At 37.6% G+C, this 22,319-nt stretch overlaps 1 protein-coding gene across 1 annotated transcript in view; it reads left to right on the forward strand.

The window, feature by feature from the left end:
- The window catches only part of ATP6V1C1 (ATPase H+ transporting V1 subunit C1), a 42,495-nt gene that overhangs the window by 1,082 nt on the left and 19,094 nt on the right, over positions 1-22,319 (forward strand). The window contains exons 2-3 of the mRNA XM_010955791.3: positions 15,928-16,098; positions 17,195-17,262. Of these exons, the coding sequence (XP_010954093.2) occupies positions 15,967-16,098; positions 17,195-17,262 (200 nt within the window). The 5' untranslated portion in view covers positions 15,928-15,966. The remainder of the gene's footprint in view (positions 1-15,927; positions 16,099-17,194; positions 17,263-22,319) is intronic.

Genomic DNA, 22,319 nt, shown 5'->3' on the forward strand with positions numbered 1-22,319 from the left:
AACTGGAGCTGGGTCTTGGCAAGCCGCTGGGATTTGAACAGGTGGGGAAAAGTGAGGGAGAACTTTCTAGGCAGGGAAGGCCACAGGATTGGAAGGCCTGAAGATGAGGGAAAAGAATGCGTCTAGTGGAGCCAAAAGTCCAGGTTTGCGGTGGTTTTTAATTGCAGAGAAGTGGGAAATAAAGTTGGGGTCATGTAATAAAGAGTTTTGAATGCTATTCATGTACTTATTCATTCAACTAATATATGTTGAGTTATACACCAGGTACAAGGTGCTAGGGTCTTTGCCCTCATAGAGTTTACAGTCAAGCAGAGGAGATGGATGTTAATAATCATGCAAGTGTGAAATGTACTTTGAAAGAATGATAGTGGTGTGAAAGAGTTGATAAAGGATATATGGTCCTTATAGAAGGTTCAAAGGTGGCTTTTTGGAAAATATGACTTTCCAGCTGACATCTGAAAAGAGGCTGAAAAAGATGTGAAGGTGTAAATGAAAACATTCCAGGCTGAGGGAACAACATATATCCATGTCCTGGGATGTGAAGAGGACTAAAGCTTTTGAGAAGTTGTGGGAGGATAGCATGGCTGAGTCGGAAGGGAGTGAGGGAGAGAGGCAGGTGGGGGAAGGCTGGGGTCAGGGCCAGCCGAGCTTTGATCCTGAAAGCAGAGGGAAGCCAGTGAAAATGATAGGCAGCAAAGGGAGTCAGATGCGGGTTTTGAAAAGAAATTTTTGCTGAGAATGTAGAGGGTGCAAAAGTGAATGAGGGGAAGACCACCTCAGGAGGACATTGTTGTAATCCCGCCAAGATCTGTCAAAGCAATGTAAACTTCCCTGTAAAAAGTGGGGAGCCACTGAAGGATTTGAAGGCAGGGTGCCTTATCTCTCCGCTGTGGAATTAAGGAGAATGTTGAACTGTACTCACCTTTAGAGGGGCTAAGGAGTTGGGGCAGGAAAGATTGATTAGATTCTGCTTGCACCATTCACTGAGGGTGGTTTTAACTATCTCCTGTGCAGTCCTGAAATTTGAGGGGAGGCTGGAGCATTTGGGGGTTGATGGGAGACTCCTTTACAAAAACCTGTTTTGGCCTTCCAGACTCACCCTTTGGTAATGTCATCTACTCCAGAATAATTTTTATTGAACAATAGACATAGGGGCTACCTTTCGTGTTTATTTTGTTCTCCCAGGTCTTTGAGAGAAAGTAGATAAAATGCCATTCGTTGTATCAGTAGGGACCTGTCTAGACCCTTGGACCTAGAGACAAAGTGATTTGTCCAAGTCTGGCGTAACTTCCACCATCTTCTGACTGCTGATTACCTGCCCAATGCGTAGCACAGTCCCAGCTAGAGAGAAGTGTGAGTTTCTCCTAGCGCACTGTAATCTTGGATTCAGCACTTCTGGTGAACTTTTTTGAGTAGGACAGCTCCAAAGGGATTTGGCAGTGGTGGTCAGTGCTTTAAAAACTGCTTTTCTGTTAGTCTGAGTGAAGCTGTTCCATTTACAGTTCAGCTGGAGGAGATAATGAGCTACAAGGTGGGCATAAAGCGCTGAGGGTGTCAATCACGGTTCTTTGGCAACAAGTACATCTCAAACTGTGCCTAAGACAAGCCTCAGGTTTGTGTCTCAGAACTCCCGAATCTTTTTCTCTTTTGGTGTATCTTGCAGAAACTAGATAAAATCTAAGGAAACAGTACTCGGGATCTGACAAAAGTAAATGCTGAGAGCTAGGTGGTTAGTGTAATTCTGCTTCTAAAACTGGGCAGGAAGTCCTCGTTTTCATTTTTTGGCATATTAGTCTTAGGAGCCACACTTACATTTGTTTTTATAATCTAAAAAGAAACCTTTGGGTTTCAAAAATCTGATTCTGTAATTATTTCCACAACTTGTGAAATAACTGCATCCACCAAAGAGCAAAACTGGAATGCCAACACAAGCCTTTGCCGAAGGGTCTCCTTGGGGTCCACCAGTCCGCAAGTGGACAGTCTTCCTTTTTTAAACTTGAGTCTGCTTGGGGCTAGCTATGGTTCTGACCAAGTACTTCCTAGTTAAATTTTGTGCTTGTACATACTCTGGTCTATCTGACCAAGTAAACCTTTTTAGATGTGAAATTTTATACCATTTTAATTACAAATTAATTCATGATTGGTTCTCATGTCATCAGTGTTTTTAAGACATAGTAGAAAACCACTAGCTTCATGCCCTTGGAAAGATAGCTCAGGCAATGAACCAGGGCAGTCTAAAATTTCTTGTTAACGTTAGTGATCCTTGGAAGTAGAAATTGCAAACTATATTCTTGATAACAAAGGAGAATTCTGTTTCACATGTGTAGTAAATCTGCTGTACATTTACTGAGTTCACTGCCAGGCAGGCAGTGAAGGAGAGGTGCTTTGGTTATATAGAATAGAAAATGGAGCATTAGCTCTGTATCTAAAATGAGGTGTGTGTTTATTTGAAAATAGAATTCTAGGTAAATGCAGAAATGTTTTTTTATAGAAAGAGATTGATATGTCTTGAGATGTTTTAAGCAAGCTATCAATGAATAGGAAGTTATTCATAAGTTAAGCTAGTTAACAGGTGGATTGACTTTACCGTGAAAGATTTTCTTTATGAACCAACCTGTAGTTCAGTGTTTCTCTCTGGGTGCTGTTGGCATTTTGGACAGGACTGTCCCTTGTTTGGCTCCCATTTGTTGAGTGCTGGTAGTGGCCTCCACACTGGAAATGCTGTAAAGCTCCCAGACATTTCCAAACTCCTCCTGGAGGAGAGAAGAGGTACCATTTGGTTGTAAAACACCCCATGTGGTGCCCATCCTTTATTTATTGTACACATACCTAAGGGCTTGTTAGCGGCAGGCCCACTCCTGGATGTTGGGGATATAGAGGTTAAGAGTAGTATTTTAATAAACTAGCATGTAAAATGTAGATAGTCCCTAGTTCTATGACCTTGGGGAAGTAATTTCATTACCTCGTCTCTTATCTGCAAGTGTGGGTGGCAGTAACATCTTTGAAGGAATCAAGTACCAAATTACTAGCACATTGAAGTGCTTATCACATAGCATGTTCAGTAAATGGTTGTCATTACCAGGAAACAGGATCTCATGCTTACTTGAGTGACGAATTGGGGAAAACGAACTTGTTTTAAAGTCTTTGGCTTGTTGAATTTCAGGCTAGAATACGCTGTGTTAGAGAGATCAGCACCTTCTACTGGACCGTGGTGTTGTGGTCCAGACACATAAAATACCAGAGGAAAAGGGAAGTAACCTTTCAGGAGCCATGAGTGTAGATTCAGGGGGTTCCCTGACATGGGATGAATTGTTTGCTCCTTGGGTCCGTGTTGGGTTGCCTGTGGCAGAGAGGAAGGGCCTGGGAGCTCAGAAAGTTCTGATGATTCCTCAGTAATAGGTGTACAGTGCCCTCCTGGCTGTGTCTGCCAGTTCAGCTAGTTTACCAGAAATTGCAAGAGATTAAGAAAAAAAAAACATATTATTATGTGTTGTTAACCTCCCTAACATGTTTCTGTTTTTATGATAGGCATCTGTGCAAAAGTAAGGCTTGGCTTTTACAAATTTATTTCTAGCCAACTGGAAAGTAAAAACAAGGCAGTTGTTTATAAAATGCATCCTTTTAAAGGTTAAGTTGTCTCATATTTAATTATGTTTATGGCTTGAAATTCAAGTAATCCTTAGTAGGGTTGTTGAGCACTTATACATACTGTTTCAGTTAAAAACAAAACAACACAAAAGTTAAGGTTTATTTAAATAAGTTATAGGTCCTGATCATTGTAAAATTTCATTCCGTGTGAATCACGAAAGTCTTCATTGAAAGGTAAAATCCCCCATTGTTATTGGAAACCTTTAAACAAGTTTCATTGTGAGCAAGCGCCTCTTACAATCCCCTTAATTAAGAGGCTGGTGTTTTGAAGGCTGGAATTTTAACAGTCAGAGAGGAAATTTACTTTTTATTTTGTGGGGTGTTAAACATTTCTAGGGGGAAGGATGTGGCAGCTTTTTAAGATGAATGGATTGTGGCAAATTTTTTTTTAACAGTACCGATCAGTTGTGTTAAAAGTTGGTGCGCCACAACTGGAAGGTTGTGTGGTGGTTCACGGATCTCTGAGGTGTGGCTTCTTGCACTTGTTGAAATGAGCCACTATAGTAAACAGCTTGGTATTCTCAGGGACTCAAAGGGAGGTTGTTTTGCATGTAGACTACTTTCAGTTTTCATTGTGAAATTTAATTTACTGTGAAAGGTGGTTGCATTTCAGAGGTCAAAGTATTGGTTTCTTGAAAGCATTAAAAGCCGATCAGTGCTGGAACTTCCTGGGGTGCTGTGCTCTTGTGTGGTTACCCCCCTCTTGGGTTAGGCTCATACCTCTATTCGCAAAAGAAATGCTAGTAGCTGTCTGTTTGGATTCATTATCCCCACCTCTTGTGTTTTTGTGGTAATTTTTGCTTTACTGTTTCTATTTTACATTCATATCACTTGTAGTGGGAAGATAATTCATAGTCTTCAAATTCGCAGGAGTGGGTGATACAGTAAATGAAACAAACAGCCTCAGAGCTTTGGATCCAGGATTTCCTTCTCTCCTTTCCTTCCTTCCATTTTGACCAAGAGTTGTTACTGCTTAAAAAAAAAAAAAAAAAAACTTACTGCAGTCAGATGAGATAGAAGTGTTTAAAATTTTGAATAAGTTTTTCTCTTACGCCTCCAGTCAAGTTCTGACTTGACTTTTTTGAATCTTGTCATGTGCATTGTTTCTCCCCCACCTCTTCCTGCACTTACAGACCTATCTGCTTACAGAGACCTGCACACACACACACAGTTGTAAGCTCCTTCAAGACAGGGAGTACATTTTATTTGTTTTTCTTCTCTACCACAGTTCTGGGAATTTAAGCACCAAAAACATTTGGTGAGATGAATGAGATGACCCTAAATTGAAAGCAATTACAGTCAAACCAGAGCTATATAGGGGGGAGGCTCATAAAATAGATGTCTGCATGAATGCAGTCAATTACATGGGTTTAAATGGACATACAGTTTGAGGGAGAAGTAGTCTGGGATTATATTGATGGATTTGGTGCATGGTTGGACTTAGTTGGGAAAATCTTTTTGTTATGGGAGGTTTGAGTTGGTTTAAATAGGAAGAGAAGTTGATTTGTGCAAAATGGCTTGTTGGAGCAGAGGCAAGTAGGAAAGAGAGGTGAAGGCAGGCCTGAGGTAAAGATGGATAAAGAGGTCCGAGAGATTGTGAGGATAAGGCAGAAAAACTCAGACAAAGGACAGTGGTAGTGATGACAGTGTAGAAAGGGAGATTTGAGTTTTATTTCCAAGAAAGAACCAGGACTAGGGGCATGTTTTTGTGAGTTACTCAGCCTTCTATCACCTAGAGCAGTTTTTTGAGAGCTGGAAAAATTTTTCAAGTTTTGGGAATGAATCAGGACTCTACACTGTGGTCACAAAACCACCTACTATTTGTATGTAGGGCATTTAAAATTCTCTATATTCTGTCCTTCATAAATGAAATAAAATTATTCGTTTCTTGAGCAAAGCAATAGTTTACCCAGATTTTGTTTTGTTCCGTACTTGATTTCATATATTATATTGCTTTTTACTTTTTAAGTTTGTAAACTGCCATAGAAAGGATGCAAAAACTTGCAGAAATCATTCCTGCATTATAGAACCAACAAGTGTGATTCTTGATAATGATGATATGACATCTGGCCATCTTATTAAAGAATATCTGCCATTTCTTGTAACATTTACCATATAACTCACTGTATAGTCACTGTGTAACTCACTGTATAATCATGGAAATGCCTGCTTTACTGCAGTGATTCTGAAACCTGACTTACTTGAGGGACTTAAGAAGAAAGAAGAAAAAACAAAAGTCCTGGGCCTTACCTAATATAGATTTATGGAATATAAGAGCTAAAAAGGATTCTGGATATGATAATCAAATCCTCTTTTTTTTTACAAATGAAGAAACTTACGCAGACAGTGGTGTGCGGAACTGGGATTGGGTTCCAGGTCCTCGCGTTCTCAGCGCAGCGTCTGGCCACTCACTGCACTGTGCTCCCTGAGGCTGGCGTTGGGGTTTTCTCTGGCTGTAGCTCCCAGTGAGAGGAAAAGGCTGTTTACTAACCTCGATCTCATGCTGCAGACACAGCTACGACTTACCAGCTTTGCCTTTCTCTTTTGTATTTATATCCAAGGTTCTTTGTTACCATGCCATTTAACTGTCTCTAAACTTCTCAATGTTTTAAAGTGTGAGGATACTGCCCTACTTTTTTATTTTTTCAGTATGTGTGGGTTTTGGGGGCATTTACATGTAGTAATTCATCATTAAAAATTCAGGAAACAGGAATATGTAGAAAGAATGAAAACATCTATAAGCCACTCCCAAGAGATGATAGTTCTCTAAAATAATTTAATGTTTATGCCTGTATCTTCTCTGAGTTGGAATAGCTGTGTCAAAGGGTGTGTCCATTTTCATGACTTTTGATAAATATTGACAAACTGCTTTCTAGAAATTGTCCCTTTTTTTAAAAAGTTACGAAACTCTTTTGGGTTCTGTGTGATATATAATTATTTTAGATTGAGGAAATATTAATGATGGCAAGTTGTTATATCTTTATTAATGCATTTAAATGAATTTGTATTTTATCAATTATGATAGCATGCTATACATTTTCAAATTAATGACACATACATGAATGTGTGGGACATTTATTCAAGCTACATCCCTCTTTTTTTTTTTTTAAACAAAAATGAGCATTTACCCCCTTATTACCAAAGCAAGTGTGCTCCATTCTTTACACACATAGTGTTACTACCGTTTTTCAGCCTGACTTGTTACATTTCTCATGTTCATTGTTGTTAGTCCTGTTTCCTATTAAATGTTAAAACATGGGGCTGAGCAAAGCTGGGAGGTTGTGGCGGAATCTCTCTACATAGAAACAAATAGAGCAATTAGATAGCAAAAGCAAAAACCCAGAAACAAGACATACAACAAAACTAGAGGAGACTTCAGTTTCTGGCCCCTGTGGAATAACTGGTACCATACTTGCTTTCCCACCATAAACAGCTAGAAAACTGGATGAAATGTATGAAAAAACTGCTTCCAGTTATGGGACAACAGAGGTAGCACAAGAACTGAGAGACAGTTCACAAATGAAGTGAGCTCTCCAGTCCCTCTGGGTTTCTGGTTTAGGAAGAGGAAACCAAGCAGAGCGGGTTGGTCTTGCTAAGTTGAGGAGACTGGAGTTGGGGAAGGCTTATCTGGCTAGATTTGCAGGTCAGATTGGCAGAGAGAATGGAGCTAGACAGAAGACCCACATCTGTGTAGGAAGGTCAGTAAAGAATGACTAGAGAGCTGTAATCTGAACAGTTGCCAAAGCTCATGGGGCTGGAAGGCATATGAATACCTTACTGAGTCCCCGGGCCATTCTGTAGACTCCCCAGAAGGCCAGATCTTAGCAGTAGAGCTAAATTAGCCCCAGAGTAAAGCTTTGTACCTAGCCTGACAAAGTATAAAAACAAGCCCTGAATGAAACATGCAGAACCTCAGGTAACTTAACTGACTGTCAGAACAGAACACAACATTCTTAAAAGCAAGCCAACAAAATCCAGTGATCAACAGTTGAACATTGTGAATCATAAGTATGCTCAGTGATTTAGCAGAAAACATGAACATAATGAGGAAAGAGAATTTTTCAAAGATGGAACTTATAAAGCTGAAAAATACATTTAAAGTGACAGATTCACTTCATGAAGTGGATAGCAGATTACCTTACAGAAAAGGTCAGTCAGAAGCTGTAGCAAGAAAGTATCCAAACTGAAGCACAGAGGAAAAAACAATTGAAAAAAAAACAAATGAATGGAAGCCCAGTGACCTGAGGGACAGTATCAGATGGTTTAACACACATGCCATTTTTATCTCAGAAAAATGGAGATAGACGCAGGAAAATTTTTGAAGAAAATGATGAATTTTTTCCAAATTTGTTGAATACTATAAACGCAAATTCAAGAAGCTCTGAACTCCAAGCCAGATAAATCCTTGTGACCCTGGGGTTAGGCACACTTTTCTTATGTTGCAGACAAATCACATAAAAGAAATAGATAAGTTGGACATCAGAATTGAAAACATCTATTCAAAAGCACCATTAAAAAAAAGTCAAGACACAGAAGATATGTTAAAAAATATATATATATACACACACACACACCTCAAATTGCATTAAGATCATACAAAAAATTCCTACAACTCCGTAAGGTCAGCTCAGTTTTTAAAAGGGCACAAGATCTGAATAAAAATTGTACAAAAGATTTGCATAGAAACTTCACAAAAGAAGATATACAAATGGCTGATAAGAACGTGAAAAGATCCTGAACTATGTTAGTCATGGAAAGTGAGAGACCTCTGCAATCCACTGGAATGGCAAAAATAAAAAGGTTGTCAGCATTAAGTGTTGGTGGAGACAGCTGGAACTCAAGTATCTTGCTAATGAGAATATAAAATATACTTACTTTGGAAAACAGTTCGGCAGCTTCTTTTTTTTTTTTTTTTCTTTTTTTCTTCTTTTTTTGGCAGCTTCTTATAAAGTTAAATATATGCTAATCATTCAACTCAGAAAGTCCACTTTTAGATGTTTATCTAAGAAATGAACATGTATTTTCACAAAAGCCTTGTAGAGGAATGTTCGTAGCACCTTTGTTGTTAATGGCCTCGAACCAGTAACAATTCAAATTTCCATCACCAGGTGAATGGATAAGCAAACCATAGTGCATTCATGTAGTGGAACACTAAGCAATAAAATAGAATGAACTGCTACTGATTCACACAACAGGGACAGATGTCAGAGACATGCTGGGCAAAAGTAGCCAGTTACAAAACAGTGCACGATGTATGCTTCCACATGAAATTGTAGATCAGGCCAAATTAATCCATAGTGTGACAGGAAGCAGAGCAGCCTCTGTCCAGGGCTGGCAGTGGTAGGGATGGACTGGGACTGGGTGTGAGGGAAGGCTCTGGGATGACAGAGATGTTCTTAATCTTGCTTTTGGTGGTATTTACATGGCTGTGTGTGTTTGTCAGAAACACATCAAACTTTACTCTTGTAATGGGTGCATTTTGTTGTATATAAATTATGTATCAATAGATTAATGTTTTAAAAAATACAGAAATGAAGGGAGCTAACTAATTATAAACCAGGTTCTTGAACTTTATTGTCTTATTTAAGTTAATTAATCCTCACATTTATTCATTCAAGAATATTCGACAGATATTTTTTGAGGTTTTACAGATGCCAGGTACTGAGGATACAGTTGTGAGCAAAAACTGTCACGGTTTCCATTTACCCTAGTGGGCAGTTTGTTTGGTAGAAAGATATAAATGAAAAGCGTTCCTCAGGGCAATACTGAAAAGAAGGTGCTATGAGAGCTTAGAAGACATTCATCCTTAGCATGTAATATATGTACTCATTTGATATATGACATGATACATATTATATGTGTCTCATGGAATATGTGAAGCATTTTCTGTGCCTTGGCCTCTTCGTTTGTAACTGCTGCCCATCTGATAGGGTTGTTTTGAAGTACTAAGTGAGTTAATACACGTGAAGTGTTTTGCCTGGTGCTGGTAGGTAGGAAGTGCCCGGTAAGTACTGGTTGCTGTCTTGATGCCATTTGACAATTCTCATTAGCACGGGGTGCTAACTGTGCTGACTCGGGGCACTGGAGTAGCACCAGTTATGGGGGGAGGGATTATGAGTTTGGAAATGTTGGGGTTTGTTTTGAGACATCCAGGTGGAGATGTCTTGTAGTCAGTTGTGGAGACTTGCTGGGTACAGCTCTAGAAGCGGCAGAGGGGCGCGGGCTGGAGATAAAATTTGAGAGGGGGTTTGGCATGTAGACTGGAATCTCCTTGAGTGCAAATAAGATCATCAAGAGAGAAACTATACACAGCGTCTAACAGAGGGGCTTAAACGTAGATCTGAGTCTTGAGGAATGACTTTTTAATAATTTTCTCTTTTGTTTAACACATGATTTGCCTATATTTATGCCTGACTTCCATATACAAGATGAAACAAAGGGAAGTAATTAGGAATAAAAACAAGTCAGTCGAAGCAGTTGGAGGAGGAGGTGGTGTCCAGACTCTTGGTGAGATAACCAGTGGACACCAATTTTCACTCTGTTTCTGTGCGGCTCATAGAGAAAGGGAAATGTGTTTAGCAACATGGATTTCATCTTTGACCAATAAAAGCATATATATTCACCTGCAAAGATAAATTTTGTTTGGAACTGAGCTTAAATTGTTCTTAAATTTAAAGGAGAAATTTTTTTATGTCAGTTATATAAGTGACAGGATAACAATGGAGATTGCTTAAATACAGAGCAAACAGGGATTTTGCAAAAAACTTATTGATGTTCTCCTCATGGGCGGTTCTCACATTTATCCTTAGATACTTAAAGAGCTTGTCTCTTCATCAGGCTCCTCGCATGGTTGGTTTGCTCTGACCAGAGGGTAGAAGAACAAAGGCCACGGCATCACCTGAAGTACGGGTGTGTTCTCCCTCAATCCCTCTCTTTTATATTTTTGATTATATTCACCCTTAAAATAACGAAAGACAAGGGCTTAGTAATCTGCAACTATACCAATTTTTAACTTACAAACTACTCTAAAATTAGGATTTGTTTTCTGAAAGACTCTAAATTAAAAAAAAAATTTTAAATCATGATTTAAATATTTTTCTTGTCCTTATTTTTTTCTCTTATCAGGCTTTTTGATTGGTTCAGAGTCACTGTTATATTTATCTTTCATTTATTCATAAAACAAGCACTTATTAAGTCCCTGCTGTTGGCAGGAATTATGTGTGCTGGTTTGTCAGGCATGGGAAAAGAAGATAAAATTCTGGCCCTTCAGGATTTCCCAGTCACGTGGAGAGGAAAACATGCTATGAAAAAAGGAGGGAGTAGTGTGATAGTACATAGGAATGACATTTACGGGGTATTAAGTAAATGGTAATTCCCATCTAGGATGCTGGGAACAGCCTTTGCGGGCAGGATGGGTTGGGGCAGCAGCTAATACGGTCATCCCCAGGAAGGGAGGCTGAACAAGGAGGAGAGGATATGGCTACATCATTTTGTTCATTCCTTCCAACAGCTCTGGGAGAGATGTATAGTGTTCCATTTTACAGATGAGGAAACTGGTAAGGGGGTTGAGTCTGGCTTTTAACTCGTTTGAGACTCCAGAGTTTGCACTCTTCCATCTGTGATCTCTAATGAATCTTTAAAAAATTTTGCTTTTCTATTTGGAGGAGTCGTTTTTCCTTCTAGGAGATATGATAGCTTGGGATGCTGGGTAATGCTATCTTAGAAATTGTCATGATCCAGGATGAAAAGAAAAGGAAAAGCAGCTTAGATCTCTTAATCTAGCAGAATTCACTGGGCCTACACGGTGTTCTGAGCCTGGAATAAACCTAGGGTGAAAGGGTTTAAGGTTCCACATGGCTCTCCCTCCAAATAGGAAAGCCGAGGTGGGCTCAGATATAGAACGGTTTCTTCTCCTAGTGTGACACAATGGAAAGGACATGGCCTTACAGTCAGGTAGCAAGCTTTCAGCAGCATCTGCCCATTGGTAGTGTAGTACCCACATTACTACCTCCCCGAGCATTCCTACCTAGCCACAGACTTCCGTGAGAACTAAGTAAGGGTGTATAGCACAGTACCAAAAGGGGAAAACACCTTTACCTTCTCATCCCTAAGCAGGCTCTAGAGAGGGCTCTAGGGAAAAGATGAAATTAGAGGATTTTCTATAATTTTCCTAGACATTTCTGGACTCCAGTTTTATTAAGAATTATGACATTCTTTCATCTGATCTGAATAAAACCTCCTTAAAGTAGGGTAGGGCAGGTATTTACGGATAAGAAAATGGGATCCTCTTTCTTATTTCCTGGAATCCTTTGGAAACCTGTTGGCTGAAAAAGATTTTCTAGAACTCTGAATGGTATGATAGTGACATCTACTGTAATAGCTCATATTACCACAGTCGTTGAAGAAGCTGCAGTTTCGATAATTGAACAATATTGCCAGGAAGACTTTAACAATTGATTTCATCACGTGCCACTTTGGGGGAGAGGAGGTGTAAAACTGTTATCAAATATGCTTTGTTTAATAGAACCACTTGTATAATTGTAATAAACCTCAATCCAAAAACTATCATCACTTAGAAGATCTAGGTTTTTTTTTTTAAACAATTGAAGTACAGTCAATTATAGTGTGTCAATCTCTGGTGTATAGCACAATGTCCCAGTCATGCATATGCATGTATTCATTTTCATATTTTTTTCCATTAGAGGTTATTGCAAGATATTGAACATAGTTCCCTGTGCTATATAGAAAAAACTTTTTTAAATCTGTTTTTATATATAGTGGCTAACATTGGTAAATCTCAAACTCCTAAAGATCTAGTTTATTAAAAGAGGTTCAAAGATGTTACTGGATTCTCTAATCAATTTAACTGAGACTTTAGTTCAAGGTAATCCTGTGATTGGTGTTTGGGTTAAAAAAGCTATATTTGATAAGTGCAAGAATATTAGATGGAGGAGACCAGAGATAGGGAGGCAGCCAAGGCCAAAGTGGCCAAAGGACAAAGGCAGGTGACAGGAACAGGGAATGACAGGAAAGCAGGAGACAGACCCACAACATTTCATCAGGAATTTAACTTAAAAAGCAAGTTCCTGAGATAGATTGTGGGGCTAGTGCAGATGTAGCCCAGGTTTTTAGCTTTGCAGTGTTACATGGTTAGAATTGTTGAATATGTTGACCCTAAAATACTTCTTTTAAAAAAAATTCCAAAACCTCAGAAAGGTTTGTGTTCAATATATTATGCTGGGTCATAAGAGGATATAAACAGATTAGACAGCATTTCTACTGAAGTTAACACAGAAAAGTTGTGCTTGGAGGATTAATTTGGTGGCTAGACTTCTATAATTCTCTGGATATTCCATTTGAAAGTTCACTAAAATACTTTTTACAAATTTACTGAGCGTTCTGCTTTAATTTATCATGAATTAATTACATTCTTATAACTGTTTTTAAAATATTTAATTTTGAAATATTTTAAGTATACAGAAAAAGTTCAGATATTTTAGATTAACAGATATCCATGTACCCACTACTCAGGTTTAATAGATATTAACATTTTGCCATATTTGTCCTGATAACTTTTTAAAGAAATAAAATTAATTGAAAAGAAATAAAATCACAGCAAAAACCCTACTCCTATACATTTTCCCCCCTGTAACTGTATGTGTACTTATGAACAGTGTATTTACCAGGATGTGAGAACTTAAATCAGAACTGCTTTGGAGAAAGTTCGGTAGTACTCAGTAGCATTAGCAACGGTCTTTGTCATTTATCTTATGACACATAACAAACCATCCCAAAATTTAGAGGCTTAAAACAGTGAGTTCTTATTTCTCCTGATTCTCTGGGTTGTCTCACCTGTGCTTATTGAGTGGCAGCATTCAGCTGGGGCGTTGGCTGGACAGGAAGTTTTAAGATGGCCTCACATGTTGGGCAGTTTATGCTGGTGGTCAGCTGCAGTGTTGTTGTTTCTCTGCCGTGTCGTCTCTTATCTTCCACTAGGTTAGACTGGCCTCCCTCCGTAGTGGTCTGAGGGCAGCCATCCAAGAATCAGAAGTGAAAGTTGCAAGGTCTTCTGAGGCCTGGACCCTGAACTTGAATAGTATGACTTCCACACATTTTGTTGGTCAAAGCAACTCACAAGGCCAGATTCACAGTGAGAGGAAATAGACTCCATGTTTTGATGGGAGGAGTGGCAGTCACATTGCCAAGAGCATGGAAAGACATGTTGCCTCCGAAGATAGTCTACCACATTGTCATACTTTTCAGTTCAGCGATCTTATTCCTCACTGTCCTGGAGAGACTCACAAAAACAGACATGTACAAAGTTGTTCACTGCAGAATTGTTTAAAACAGAAAAAAAAAAAAAAAAAAGTAAAGCAGTGTAACTATCCTTCCAGAGGAAAATGGTTAATAAATTTTAGTTCATTCATAAAATGCCGTATAACAAAATGAATGAACTACATCTATATAAATCACCATGAATAATTCTAAGAATAGGTTGAGTGAAAAAACCAGGTTGGAAAAAGAATATGGGTAGAAGGATATTTACATAAAAACTTTAACATTTGCAGTTTCTTAAGTAGGCTAGTGAGGATTTTGTTCTCAAATCAAAGATTATCTTTGGATGGCCTCCTTAGAACTTGATGCTCTGAATGTCTTATTGTCTGGGCTCACCATCATTAGCAAGCCTGGGTTTAGTTTGTTGGCCACTTGAGAGCGAGTAGCTCTCAATGCAACTTTATCAGTAATAACGAAAAAGTCATCTTAGAGTATAATTCTTGAGATACTTGTTTAGTATCAGCATCTATATTTATACCAGTTTAACCTGAGTTTGTTTTTTATCTGTAAATGGGGAGGAGGATATGTATCTCATTGGAGTGTTGGGAAGATGGATGGAGATGATAATGTATAAAACATTTAGAGCAGTACCTAATATCTGGTAGAAACAGAAACAGAAGTTAGGAAAAAATAACAAGTATATAGAATGACATCTATGTTCAGTTTACCTTCAATTGTGTAATGACTGGGTAGGATTGCTTTAATTACAATGGGCTTCTGAAATTATGAAAGTCCACTGTGACTAACTATAATACTTCAAAGGAAATTTAAATTTACAAAGTTCTTTCAGATTCATTATTTGATTTTATTATCAAGACAAATTTATAAGTTATCTTCTATCTAAGATAGACTCCAAGTTTAAGGAAGGGTTAGATTAGCAATGGTAGTAGAAAGTTTATGGTGGTTCTAATGAAAACATATTAGAGTGGAAATAATGATGCTGTAATATATTCATTTTTATGAATTCCTTTGTGTTTGTGTGCTTTACCTACTTAGATTCTGAATAGGTTTGACTTAGGACTTCTTTTCCCCACTTTGGTGTGTGTGTCAGAGAGGGAGGGAGGGAAAAGGGGAGAGGAGAAAAATTGTAGAAGAGGGTTGGTTGTGTCTTGATGGAGTTTGGGAAAGGGACACGCACAGCCTCTCTCTCTCTCAGGTCTAATAGTGTTGTATTATGCACCCCTCCCCTCAAAAATAAATGTCACATTTTTAATACAAAGCTTATTGACAAGATTTTTGGGGGGAGAGGTAAATGTATGTGTTTGATGGCTGCTGAGTATATGCTAGGGATTGAGGAGATTCCCTTAGATTGAATATGGATTAAAATTAACCACCAATTTGGCTAACCTTACAGGATTTGCTAAGCCTGATGTGACAAATTTATTTAGTGGCTACTATTCAATTAATTCTTTCTCAGAAGTAAGTTATGCGTGTTTTTTAATTTCCTGTTTTGGCTTTATGTTTTACAAACTTAAGATAAACATAAATTTGTGATTTCCTTTGTGGAATGAAACTATTGGTGGCTTGTATTTTGGGTAGTCTCACTTTTTTTTTAATTGAAGTAGTCAGTTTACAGTGTTGTGTCAATGTCTGGTGTACAGCACATTGCTTCAGTCATACAGGAACATGGCATATATTCAGTTTCATATTTTTCACCATCAGCTACTACAAGGTATTCAGTATAGTTCCCTGTGCTATACAGTTTCATTTCTTGAATAATTCCTGTTTTAGAATGTATTAGGTCTTTATCATCTCTTTTTACTAGTATCATAAATAAGTCGCCATTTATGTGGGTTTACTTCCAGGTAAGTAAACTCGACTTTGCTTGGGATCATATGTCAGTGTTGAATCAGTTTTGAAACAGGTTATACTTATCACTTATCCTGTGACTCTGAAATAATTTAGAAACAGATGATATTAAATACATTTTGTTTTACCTTTCAGAGTATTTCTTGATTTTGGAAGAAATATCTGATAACCAACATGACTGAGTTCTGGCTTATATCAGCTCCTGGGGAGAAAACATGTCAGCAAACGTGGGAGAAGTTGCATGCGGCAACTACAAAGAACAATAATCTTGCTGTTACCTCCAAGTTTAACATTCCTGACTTAAAGGTAAAACTGTACTGTGCAGAATAGTTCATCATGAAGGGGTGGATGATTGTCTCTGCTTACTTTTGGTGGAGATGATATGTCCAGGTTCCTTCAAAAGAAAACTCTCATCTCTTGACATTGGCATAATTTTAAATCTGTCTTGTTCTTTCTAATATTCAGATTTTAGATAATGAAGAAATAGAGATTTTAGAAGTGAAGTAACATTTTTCCTAAACTTTTGTGTTTCTGTAAATTATGATTTAAATTTTAATGAGATCTTATGAAAATAGTTGATATATTACTTTCACAAATATGGTTTTCAGAAGTAAAAAAATCTTAGGACTATATATTCCTAAATATCACAGTGAATCCATTTTTCTGTTATTAAATTTATGTAATACTGATGTTGTAAATGTTTTACCGTTGTACCTCTTTAATTATACTGGGCAAATCTAACCTAGTTATTTAATCTAGTTTATCCATTTAACTTTTATTAAACATCAGTAACCTGGCAGCCTCTAAGAGAAGCAGACTGCCGGTGATGAGTTGAGTGAACTTTTGTAAAGAATGGAAAAGAACATGATGTTTATATCCTGCTGGTTAACCAAATGAGTTGGTTATACATAGCACTTATTTAAGAAATACTTAGTTACTGGTTCTTAATATTTGGGGAATTATGAATTCTTTGATACACTGATATAGACTGTGGAACTTCTTCCAGAACTTGCTCATTTAGACACATATAGTTTTGCATGCAGACTCAATTACAGACCCTCTGATGCACGGTCACGGACCCCCGCTTTAAGAGCTGCTGTCATAAACCATGACTTCACATGGTCCACCATCACTGGGCAGCGCAAGCAGAGGCACAGACTTGTCATTGTGGAATCTTCACGTCTGAGTTGGTGGTTATGCCCATGAATTAGAGGATTATCTTGTACATATAAATAGCTTTGAAATGTCTAGCAGACATTTTTTAACCACATGCATATTATTAACGAAAATATGGAGAACTCTAGATCTGTGGGCCCTTCAAATCAAGATGTTGTAGTATCTTGTTTAATTTTTTTTTTAAAGGATGAAACTTAGGTAATAAAGTGTTGTATTTCCCTTTTAGGTTGGCACGCTAGATGTCTTGGTTGGCTTGTCAGATGAACTGGCTAAACTGGATGCATTTGTAGAAGGGTAATGTATTTATATGCATGGACTAGAGCAAACGAGAGTGTCGGGCTACCTGGACATTGGGTTTACTATCACATGAATACCCTGCTTATTGGCATGGTTTTAGAAAACAGTGGCTTTTTTTCTTTGTAAATCAACTTTATGAAGATACAATTTACATGCATACACCTGTTTGAAGTGTGAAAATGGTGATTCTTTTTAATATCATTTTTATTGAGAGATAATTTACATACCATTGCAATTCACCTACTTTAAGTGTACAGTTCAGTGATTTTACATATATTCACAGTTGTGCAGCCATCGCCACAATAAATTCTAGTACGTTTTCACCCCCTGCCCCATAACTACCCTGTTTCCATTAGCTGTTATTCCCTACCCCTCAGTGCCCACTAATCTACTTTCTGACACTATAGATTTGCTTATTCTGGACATTTCATATAAGTGGAATCATACAATATGTGGCCTCTCGTGACTGGCTTCTTTTCCTTAGCTTACTGTTTTTGAGGTTTATCTGTGTTAAAGCATATATCAACATTTAATTTCTTTTTATTACCGAGTAATACTACCTTGTGTAGATAAACCACATTTTATTAATTCATTCATCAGTTGATAGACATTTTGGTTATTTCTACTTTCTGGCTAATCTGAGTAATGCTGCTGTGGGTATTTGTGTACAGGCTTTTGTATACGCTTACGTTTTCATTTCTCTTGGGTATGTACCTAGGCATGGAATTGCTAGGTCATATGGTAACTGTATTTTTAACATTTTGTGGAACTGCCAGACTGTTTTCCAAAGTGGCTACATCATTTCACAGTCTCACCAACAGTGTGTGAAGGTTCTAATTTCTCCACATTCTTGACAACACTTAATTACTATCCATCTTTTTGATTACAGCCATCTTAGTGGATGTTAAGTAGTACTTCATTGTGTTTTTGATTTGCATTTCCCTGATGGATAATGTGTTAAGCATCTTTTCATGTGTTTGTTGGCCATTTGTGTTTCTTGGGACAAGTATATATTTGAATCCTTTGCCCATTTTTTAAATTCCCTTATTTATCTTTTGAGTATTGACTTGTAAGAGTTCTTTTTATATTCTAGGTAAAACTCCACTGTCAGATATGACTTGGAAACATTTTCTTCCATTCTGTGGGTTTTCTTCACTTTCTAGATAGTGTCCTTGAGGCACAAAATACTTGATTTTGATATCCAGTTTATCTATTTTTTGTTGCTTGTATTTTTGATATCATATCTAAGAAACTATCACCCAATTCAAGGTCACATGGTTTTATGTCTATATTCAAAGAGTTTTATAATTTTACATTTAGGTCTGTGATCCATTTTGACTTAATTTTTGTGTGTGGTATGAGGTAGGAAGTGCATCTTCATTCTTTTGCATGTTGATATCTAGTTTTCTAACATCATTTGTTGAAAAGACTATTCTTTCTCCATTGAGTTGTCCTGACACCCTTGCAAAAATTGGTTGAACATAAGTGTAAGGGTTTATTTCTGGACTCTCAGTTGTGTTCAGTATTCCTATCCTTATGCCAGTACCACATTGCCTTGCTTATTGTAGTTTTGTAATTAAGTTTTGGAATCAGGAAGTATGAGTTCTCCAACTGACTTTTTCTTTTTCAAGATTATTTTGGCTGTTCTGATTCCTTTTATTTCCATATGAATTTTAGGAACGTCATGTCAAATTTCTGCAGAAAGTCAGCTGGAATTTTGATAGGGATTGTATTGAATCTGTACATAATTTGGGGGAGTATTGCCATCTTAGCATAGTAAGTAAGTCTTAGCATAGTAAGTCATCCCATGAACATGGGATGTTACACCATTTATTTGCAGATGTATTTGGTGATGCTTTTGTCTTCAAAATTCAGTTATATTAGAAGAGTTTTTCTAAACTACAGGTTTAGTCACTTTTGAAATTCAGTTACTGTGTGTTTTAGCTGAAGATGGATATGGGATTCCTAATAACTTCCTGCATTTTGATTAACTGACAAAATCAGTCTACGATCCCTTTGAGTCTTGGAATACAGAGCTTTTTAAATACTTAGGGCTTAGATAAATAGGTGTAATTTGTAAAATACAGAATTTTGGAGAACCTTAGAAATGTACATTTGATTGAAGCTTTAAGGGAACACACTTGAATAGAGGGGAACTTACTCTTTCTTTTTTTTTTTTAAGTTTTTTTTTTTGAAGTATAGTTGGTTTATAATGTGTTAATTTCTGGTACACAGCATAGTGATTCAGTTATACATATATATATTCTTTTTCATATTTGTTTCCTTATAGGCTATTACAGAGTGAAACTTATTCTTGAAATCTGTGCAGATAGGTTTTCCTGTTTATGCTGTTACACTTTTCTGAACTATTAGAACCACCATGATGCTCTGGTAATAGAGGCTGATGTGTTGCAGAGAGATATTTTAACGTAATGACATGTAGTAAATAAATAGACCTAAAGATGTATTTATCAGGCAGAAAGGCCAGTTAGGAGCCAGTGTTACAGTAGATTAGGCAAGAGATATTAAAAATCTCAACTAAGGCCAGGTGCTAGGCAATAAAAATGGAAAAGAGAGGATGAAAGAAGAGGTAACAGATTGCTGTTAGGGTTAAGCATCCCATGCATTCATATAAAGCAGATATGAACACAATTATTGATACTCTCAAAAAACTGATGGTAAGAATTGTCTCTTGAGTTCTTGATTATAGCTTTTTAATTAAGAAAAGAATTTGAGGAAACTTTCCCTAGTTGCCATCCCCAAGGTGATTGCCTTCCCTGCAGTCCCACCTACCTCATTACAGTTTTAAGTCATGACAACGAAAGTGACATTGAGAAGGGAAGTTCCTGAAAATATAATTATTAACACTTGGATCCTTATTAATCACCTCAGTGGCTTTCTAGGTCTTTTCCTTAAATTGTCAATGGGATGTCCTGAATATAGTTTAAAGTTTGTGCACATTTTTTTTTAGGGAAGTAGTCTGAAAAATATTTAGGGCAAATGTACTTCATTTGGTCAGAAGAGTTGCAAGTTACCATGCAGTTTTTCCGCTATTTTGCACTGTTATGCAATCTTGTCTTTATCAGTCTTCCCGAAAGATATGAGGAATCTAAAAGCCACGTGGTTTTAAGGTCTTTAAGGTTAGACCTTGGTAGTAATGCTAGATGCTAGCTTACTGACTTAAATGTTTCAGTTTTTAAGTCTGAACATTGTGGTATGTGGAATAAAGTATAGTTTATACTTTTTCAGTAATCTAGTCGTTAAGAGTAGATTTTTTTTTTTAAGGTGACTTTGTGTCATAGCTACTTTTATAGAGATATGTAGGGAGATTGTCAAATTCTGAGTTATGCGATGTTAAGTTAATACATTTGGCACAGCCATTCTACACTCCAAACTGTTTCTGTGGAAACATGCCCATCTTTGAAGGTTCCTAGCAAATGGTTCTGTTTACAGGATGCTTGTCAAGTTATATGGGAATTATAGTTTGTCATATTTGAAGGAATGGGTGAATTTTGGAGACACAGCCAAGTGTGTGTACAAAGCCCAGGTTAAACATGTTGAAGACATAAGGCTTACATCATTTTTTCTGAATCTCTTCCACTTTCGTAGGTTTGAGGTCATTCAGCGTAGGATTGTCATTCAGATTTTGCCCTTTTGTTGCTTCTTTCTGGCCCTTGCTGTTTCATCTTGCAGAAGTTTCTTAATTTGTCTTCCAGTTTACACTCCCTGCCATTGAGTACAAAGTCATCAGAGTAATTGTCCCAAGTCCTGTTTTGACCATATAACACCTCTCCCCAAAGGCTGACATCAGAGACAGTCTGGCCCCCATCTGCCTTCCCAGCCCAACCTCCCTTTCCCCTCAGCACCACACTCCAGGCAGTCTGGACCCCTCATCGTTCTTTGCTCTTCTGCCTCTCCAGATCTTGACTCATATGATGCCCTCTGGCAAGAATATACTGTCTTCCCATCTCATCAGCCTTTTAAAACCATTCCTATCCTTCATTGCCCTGCTCATGACCCATTCTACTTCTTTGATTATAGTAGCTGCAAGTGATCTCTTTTTCCTTTATGCGTCTCTGGCTGTAACCGGGTCATCTCAGCTGGCACTTACTACAGATTGCTTTGTATTTAGTCATCTGTATTTTTTGGTATCTCTCCATTTCAGTTTTAAGCAATGTGAATCTAGAGAGTTTTCTCGTGTATGCTTTTGTATCCTACCCACAGCCTAGAGGCAGAAATGGGATGGGGGAAAGAACACCGCACTCCAAAGTCAAGACACCATGTTTCTAGTAACAGCTCTGCCATGAACTGGTTTTGTGACTTTTGTGACTAAGTCACTTATTCTCTCTATACCTGGCTGTCTTTATTTGTAAGGTGAAGGGCTTGACAAGGTGATATCCTGGTGCCTCAGTAGTTTTGATGCTGTGGCTTCCTCTCTGGTATTGTTCCTCTCAAATAGTAGATGCTCAGTAAATTGTTAAAGAGTAAATAATGTAGGAGCACATTCTTTATCACTCTGTTGCTTGTGTTCTGTTGCCTCTGGGATCCCCCCCTTCGTCCTGAGCAGACTGGTGACACGCATGTAACTAACGCCTGCTGCCCCCTTCGTTCTCAGCCCTTGCAGCACAGTCAGATCTGTTGCCCATTTTTCAGCTTATTCTCACTAATTTTCCGCTACTTTTTTTCTTTGTTTGTTTATAAAGTCTTATTGTAAGGAAATCCTATTAAAAAGTTCTAAACTTTCTTTTTTGCCATTAGAAACAATAGTGATAAAAAGTTTTAAAGCTCCTGTTTTTCAAACTCTGATCACAACATTTTGTGAAAAATTTCTAAGATTTGTTTTTTTTCTTCAACCATAGAGCCTACAATGGAATACTGACTAAAATTTTAATAGTCACAACTTTCCACTACTTTCTTTCCAAACTTAATAAACGTACTGCATGTAGTAGTCTCCTTAAAACTACAGTTGTTCAGTTGAGTTTTATATGTAACAAAATCTTGGTCCATTTTGTCCTTAAAATATTATTTTAGAAGTTAAGACCCATTTGTTCTTT

This window comes from Camelus bactrianus, chromosome 25 (assembly GCF_048773025.1).
Source record: "Camelus bactrianus isolate YW-2024 breed Bactrian camel chromosome 25, ASM4877302v1, whole genome shotgun sequence".
Classification (NCBI taxonomy): Eukaryota; Metazoa; Chordata; class Mammalia; order Artiodactyla; family Camelidae; genus Camelus; species Camelus bactrianus.